Source organism: Solanum stenotomum, chromosome 3, assembly GCF_019186545.1.
Source record: "Solanum stenotomum isolate F172 chromosome 3, ASM1918654v1, whole genome shotgun sequence".
Taxonomy (NCBI): Eukaryota; Viridiplantae; Streptophyta; class Magnoliopsida; order Solanales; family Solanaceae; genus Solanum; species Solanum stenotomum.
The window spans coordinates 62,507,336-62,515,026 of record NC_064284.1 but is presented as its reverse complement, the minus strand read 5'-3'; the positions used below and the strand labels follow the sequence as shown (position 1 = coordinate 62,515,026).

The 7,691-nt window shown below is 30.9% G+C and overlaps 1 protein-coding gene across 1 annotated transcript; it reads left to right on the top strand.

Moving 5' to 3' along the window:
• Positions 1-4,149: 4,149 nt before the first annotated feature.
• On the top strand, positions 4,150-7,349 carry LOC125858568 (F-box protein At4g35930). The gene is made up of 6 exons (XM_049538382.1): positions 4,150-4,243; positions 4,392-4,438; positions 5,144-5,671; positions 6,559-6,633; positions 6,720-6,829; positions 6,910-7,349. The coding sequence occupies exons 3-6, from the start codon at positions 5,285-5,287 to the stop codon at positions 7,169-7,171; spliced, it is 834 nt and encodes a 277-aa protein (XP_049394339.1). The 5' UTR covers positions 4,150-4,243; positions 4,392-4,438; positions 5,144-5,284; the 3' UTR covers positions 7,172-7,349.
• The last annotated feature ends 342 nt before the right edge of the window (positions 7,350-7,691 follow it).

Sequence of the window (7,691 nt, the reverse complement as noted above, 5' to 3'; positions counted from 1 at the left end):
TTAAAGTATCTGTGCTGCTATATTATGCATCCGCCCGTTAATTAAGTATCCGTGCTGCTAACAACTTAATAATTTAAGTATCCGACCATTATTAATTAAAGTATTTGCGCTGCTATATTATGCATTTGCCCGTTAATTAAGTATCCGTGTTGCTAACAACTTAATAATGTAAGTATCCGCTCGTTATTAATTAAAGTATCCGCGCTGCTATATTAAATATCCACACTGCTACATTATGTATCCGAAAAACACTAAAAAAAGGGATTTTTGGTAATTAATGAAAGAGTAGGGAAATGAAGTAATTTCTTTCTTATACTATGTCATTTGCCTAATTTTTACATTAGTTTTTCATAAATAGTTATAATTTGGATTGAGGTAAGAGAGAGACGATGAAGATTGAGAAAGATAGAGGAGAGAGATAAGTGAGATCGAGAGAGAAGAGAGAAGCGACTAGAGTGTATTTGCGATACAACATGTATCTCAATTGAAACTAAAATACCAAATCTCCTCTTTCTCTATCTATCTATCTTTCTTTCAAATTTTGCTTGCCGCTCTCCTCTCTACCCTAATCCGTAAATAGATATAGTAGGTATCAATATACACAATAATGATACAATGTTTGAGTATTGTATCATCCTAAATAAATATACATATACTACCTTTTATTATTATTATTATAATAGTTGTATCAATTTTTTTGTACACAAAAACAGTTTGATAATAGTTGTATCATTTTTTTCTGATACTCAAATATATTTTTTCTGATATATTGATACACTTATTGATTCAATATGTATCAATTAAAGAAGACACACTTTGATAATAAGTGTATCAGTTTTTCTAATACATAAATACAATCGAGTGTATCAGTCTAAGGAAAAAAGAATATTCAATAGCGAAGAATAGTTTGATACATGTTTTCACCTAGTGATGCAAACATTGAACAACAAATAAAAAACTCGAAATGGAAAAAATAATATATTAACATTAATCCAATAAATAAATAAACAAATCAATAATTAACAACTACCCAAACTAAATAAAATGGTTCATCATTTATAACCCAATTAAATATACTAGCTTAATATATCTAGATTTAAACAATTATTTCAATTATATTAGCCACAATATTTATTTGGACTATTATCTCAATATTAGTGCACTCTAAATAATTGTATGAATTTAAATGCTTACAATCTTAACCACAGTTTGATTGGCAGGCTTACAATTTTGAATCTTAGTAATAATTATTTTTTGTTATCCAGTTAAATCTTATTTATGCTCCTTTTAATTTCAATAACATTATATTTAATATATAATTTTATAAATAACATTAAAAAAAAAAATTACACAGATTTTTGCCTTTTAACTCTTTAAGATAGATTCTCGATTATGGTTGGGTATCAGTCGGTTCGGATCAATTTTAAATTTTATTGGTTCAACTTATCGATGATTGATTTATAGACATGGTAAATCGTTATAAAATCATTAAGATATTGTCTTATCGGTTATTGATCGTTATCGATTTAACTGTTAAGATCTGACATCAAAAAATTCTTTGAAAATCACTTAGAAATAAGGTGACAAACCAAATGAATCATGCACATGAGTTTGACAAATTGCATCTTACTCAAAAGCAAACATTGTTACATTGTAGAATAATTGTGAGTTTGAGATAACCAGGAAATAAAAGTATGAAACTAAACTCTAAATCAAGGACTTTATATACCAAATGGTATAAAATAATTATTTAATTTACTATCGAATCGTTATCGATTAACCCATTAAAGAAAAACTCAAAACGTTAAAAATCGATAATCCAATAATTAAAAAAAAAAATAATCAAAAGTTCATGTACTTTTCTCAATTTAAAGGATCATGAATTTTGAAGTACAAAGGACAAATTTCTCAATTTAAAGGATCATGAATTATATTTGACAAATTATTCATGTACTCCTAAATAATGTAGCAAGGACAATATGTGTGATGGAGCGTTGGACTATCATCTTTTGTGTGAATGAAATAAATTTTTCATGTTTTCATAAAATATTATAACAAGGATCCAAAATTTGAATTTTCAAATTATGAATTTTTAATCGTAGCAAAAATAATTTATCGGACTTATAAACAAAATCCAAAACTTATAGGGATTTTTAGGGATTAAAAAATGTCTTTAATCTATCATCTTAAACTTTATTCATATAAGAGAATTCAAAGCAAGGTTCGAGTTTTAATATGAAGTCAATTCTTTTTTATGAAAAATGCTTTATTTTTCGAAGTGAGATTGTCTGTCGCAAATTCAAATTAATCAAACCTTAGACAGATACTAAACACATCGGATAAAAAAAATAAGAAGAAGAGAATCCAAGGAAAAAGAAGTTGTATAGTCCTTTTAATATCCCTTTTTCACATAGGATCCTTTCATAATTAAATAGGATCTAATTAAAATATTTTAAAGCTAACAAATTATTTTTTATTTTTTCCAACTTTCTAAAAAATGTTTCTCATGTTTATTTTTAAAATTTTTCTTATCAACATTTTGTTCAAGGGTGATTTATGGGGTTAACGAACGTGAAAATATTTTCGATATATTTTGTTAAAAAATATTATATATAATTAACGAAATATAATAACTCTAGGATAAGATATGAGAATGTTTTATCCCACATTTAGTTATAAATATCATCAAAACTATTTTATTCCACTAATTATATAAAAATGATGAATCATCAATTCCACATAAAATGTGAGATAAATAATCTAATGAGATATTCTTGTTTACATCTCGCATATAAAAAAATTTCAATTTTACAATCGAATAAATATATGAATCTTTCACCTTTAATCAGAGTATCATATTAAAACTTTATCTCAATATGAATATCAAATATAAAGTTGAAAACCCAAAAAATGATATAAATATATATTTTTTTCTTATATTTTCCTCCGTAAAATAATTTTTAAAATACAGATAATTGTCAAATCAAATTTTCCCTCCCAAGTTTTTTTTTTAATTTTTTTTTGAAAAGACAGATAAAATATATATGTATATATATATATATATATATATATGTTTTTTTAAAAATCACAAAATTAAATAAATAAAATTTAATTAGAATCCAAGTTTGCCGCCATCAACGCCGTAGGAAAATAGACCACGTCAGAATGCTGACCTCGGATTCCTACTTGAGCCCTTCAAATACTGTCAGCACAACCAATTAAAACTTGCCACGTCAGCTTTAATCTATTTATCATACCCCACGTGGGCTTGGCCCACTTCCCAAGAGTCCATAAAGTGGGGCCTAGGTTCATCAGTTATTTTTATTTTATTTTAGAATAAAAGTATTTACTTTAGTCCCTTAATTATTAATGAATTATGATTGTGATCCTTATGATATATGGATTAACACATGTAACTTTCAATTTTAACTTAAATATGAGTTTTTGTTCCTTTATATAGATGTATGTGATATTTAGTATGTGTTTGACCATACATTCTAATATTGGAGTAGGGTGAGTAAAATGGAGGCTCACACTTGAGGTATTGTCTTATAAGAATATATGAGCAAAATTTAAAGATAATTGAGTTCTATAAAGTGGTGGTTAGATCGATATTACTGTATGAAACAGAGCTTTGATTAGTAAAAAATACACACGTTCAAACGATTAATGTAATAGTTATAAGGATGATCAGATGGATGTATGAAAATGCTATGATACATATATGATTAAAAATAAGGTTATATGGGGTAAGGTGAGAGTGACGTTTATGGCAGACAACACAATGAAAGCATGGATGAGATGATTCGATCATGTGGAGAGGAAGTGTGTCCCACGTAATGTTGGAGAAGGAGGGGACTAGCCTTAGTATTATTATTTTGAGTAACCACATTATTATTATTCTTTTAGAAATGAATCTCTATCGAAAACAGTCTCTCTATTCCACAAAAGTATTATACAAAGTATGTTTGTTTTGCTTGATAATATAGTTTTTCGCTTTATTTAGAATTTATTAATATTCTAAGGACTAAAGTACTAATATCTCATTAAAACTACATGGTAACAGTTGTTGAAAAATTTGGCGGGCATTTACAACAAATTCAAATATTTTATTTTATTTTTTAACCAAAACCCTAGATATTAGGAACTCCCTCTTCTCACTTCCCTCCTCTTCCCTCTCCGCATTTTGCTAGGGTTTTCGCTTCTATCTGCTTATCGGGTCGATTTTTTTGCATCATTTCAGGTTCGCCATTTTTCTCCTGTATACCTTTGTTGTTCAATTTTGTTTTTGGATTACGTTCTTATTTTTTCCAATTTTTGTGTATTTTTTTTTTTTTTGTTCATGGAGGTCTGATTTGCGTTTTTTTGCATTTATGTGTCGTGTAAAACAGTTCCTTGAGCGGAGGATTTATCGAAAACAGTTTCTCAGCGGTGTAAGGTAAGGTTTGCGTGCACTGTAGCTTTTCCGGACCCCACTTTGTGTGATTATATTGGATATGTTGTTGTAGTGTTGTGGAATTGATCTTAACTAGTTCAATACTGAGGAGCAATTTTTGTTGTTTCTGTGTATAGCTGTTTTTTCTGTCTCTGTTTTTTTTCATGGATGTTTTGGTTTAGATTTTTGCTATTTTGTTGAAGGGTAGAAGATTCATATGGTTGATCTTAACTAGTTTAGGATCTAGTCGTTTTTTTTTTTTTTTGGTTTTGTTTGTAGCTATTTATATTAGCTATTGTTCAAAAGTAGTGTATTTTTGGAGGATCTAACATGGGTGCGGGTTCATTTTGTGGAGTTGTAGCTATTAGAATTTATTCTAACTAGTTTGAGATTTGAATGTATTAGTATGGATGATTTTTTGGAGTTCTTTGTGTACGTTTGTGGCATGTGTGGATTGCTATATGTTTAAGTAATTGTATGTTCTATTGCGTTTAGCTGTGAATTTTGATTCTATTTTATCTTGATCCTGTTTTTGGATTGGATGCTCTATTTCATCCAGATCCTGTTGTTGTAACTCTGAAGAAGTTAGTTATGTCATCCATTTGTTGTGGTTTCTGATTTTAATGTTTTGTGTTGTTAATTTGTTTATTAAAAGTTGGAATCTTTCCTGTTTTGATGGCTATGTCTTGGAACTTTTTAACTTTTCAGGTCAATGTTGAAGAGCAATCAGAGTTAGATTCGGTCTTGATTTGATAAATAAGCAAAAGAATTGATTAAAGTTGAAACTTTGAGAAATTAGGTGATGATTTGGTTAAACTGATTGGAAACTAGAAAGCAAATCAGAATAATATGGGTAAAGTGTCACCCAAAGATGGTCAATCCAAGACTCCAAAACAGAAAAGGCGGTCAAGGAGTACAAAGGGAAAATATTTGAAACCAGGTGCTTTGGCTCAGCTACGTTACACTAAGGCATCAGCTGCTAAATCTTGTACGGATCTTGGGAAGAAAAGGGTGGCTGTAATAACTTCAGATGAAACGAACGATAAAGCTGCACTTCAAAATAATGTTGTTGATGAAAGTCCCATATTTTTATCACCTGTGAAGTCTTGTTATGCTTCTGTGAATACGCCCATTGATGTATCTAAGCAGTATAAATTGCAAATGACACCAAAGACACCTGGTGCATTTGAGTGCACATCAGAGTCAAGGCTCGAGTCTCTTCCAATGGATTTACTGGTATAGAGAGTTCTATTCCTTTTTCTTTCATTTTATTGTTGATCATATGCTATACTGATGCATCAAATGTTCTGATTAACATCATTTTGCCCACTCGCATGTTTTGAACTGTGGACGTTGGATCTTGTGTTACACTTAGAAGAAAATATGACAACCATGGTGGTTAACAATCTCGAATGGTTCTTATGTCATTTTCATTTGAAGTTTTGAATTGTTTTGATATTTGTAAAATATAATATTTAGCATTTATAGTATTGATTTCATTAATTTTCTTTGGAAAACCTTTATGAATTGAAGCCCCACATAAATGTGTCTCATCCACAACATCATATCAGCTGGATCTGTTTATAATTTCCTTATTTGTTGATGATTGTCATTCTTCCATAACAGCAGGAATCCATATCATGCCTGTATTTTAGTATCCGTCCACATTTTCTTTCACCTCTTTGCCCCTCCTGTTGTCTCCCTGGTTAGCATCATGTAGAAGACCTGCTTACTTTAAGGTCAGATTTGTAAGTTACTCAATTTTAGAAAACTCAAGAGTATATAGTGCTTATGAAAAAGAAAGTAAATACTAGAACAGAAACAGTTGGAAGGACTGGGTTATCAGCTGAAAATAGCTTATCTCTGAATGGTGTGATATATATTTCAAAGACCAGTGGGTGTTGTGATACATGAAACATTTGCTGATATGTGTGCTTTTCTTTATGTTCTCTGCATTCACTGAAAAATTGAATTCAAGATCTGCAGGGCATGGGTCTTAGTGTTGCCCTGTGAGTGTTATGCTTGGTGGTGTGATTTAGGAAACTGATCTTTTATGTATTTTGTTTTGCTCCTTTTAATTATCTTAGCTGAATAGCTGATAGTTTTTTTACTTTCTGATTGAGGTCAAACTACTGTGCCATTTACACCACGACCAACTTAAAGCAGTTTTCCATGTCTCTCAAAAGATCAGGAAGGCAGTGAGTCTCTATCTCTCTCTCTGTGTTCATCTCTTTTTTAAAATGGGTTATGTGTTGGAATCTAATCAATGGATCAAATTCAATAGGTAATTCAGGCAAGGCTTTTCCATTTTAATTATACTACTCCGGATAGAATGCGGCAGGAGTTGTTAAGAACCACGACTCCTTCCCCCACTGATCACTGGCCATTTGTATGGTAATATTTCATCTCTTATCCCCATATCCTGACGGCTATAGACATATCTATTGAATTTCTCATATGCCTGTCACTTGCAGCAAAGAAAACGGAAAAGGTGCATGGATCAACACTCCTCACACTCCTAAGGCTCCAAAACATGGTCCACGTCCCTCACCCCGTCTCAAGTTCCCAGAGATGAGGCAAATTGCAGCTGTTCTTTTCCAAGAGTCTACTATCCCTAAAAGATACATGGTTCCATCTGTTATACCAACGTCCCTATGCAAGTCGTTGGGTTCTAATAGAGTTCTATTCTATGAGGATGAATTATGCCAGGCCGTTGCTCAGAATAAACTCCGTTGATTTCCAGTGTTCTCCTCTTCTGATATATGTATAGTAGAAAACTATCTCGTTTTCGTCTTTGGTAGCAAAATGGACAGGATGCAGTTTTTGTAATATTACCCCAGGGCACTCGTTGAAGGTGGTTGACGATTACTAGGTTTAGATAGATTTGAAAGTTTTTGCGAATAATATATGGAGACTTGGCTTGTGTATAGTTCTCTGTAAGTTCTATTTATTGGGGTTTGGGAGTTGCTTGTTACTTATCTCAGTGTTTGTTACTGCAGTAAATGAAATTTATAAGAAAAATGAAAATCTGAGCCTTTATATCTGAAACTGAAAAAAGGTATTGAATAGGGGGTATTCCACATTTGTGGATAACTCTATTAGAGTACACAATGTTACCAATGAGTTATAACAGCATAACCAACGTATCCCATAAGTTATACTTGACGAGGTGATGTGCATGCAATCTTATCCCTACCTTTGTGAAAGTATATTGGTTGTTTTCGATTGATCCTCGATTCCAATGTTACCAATGAGT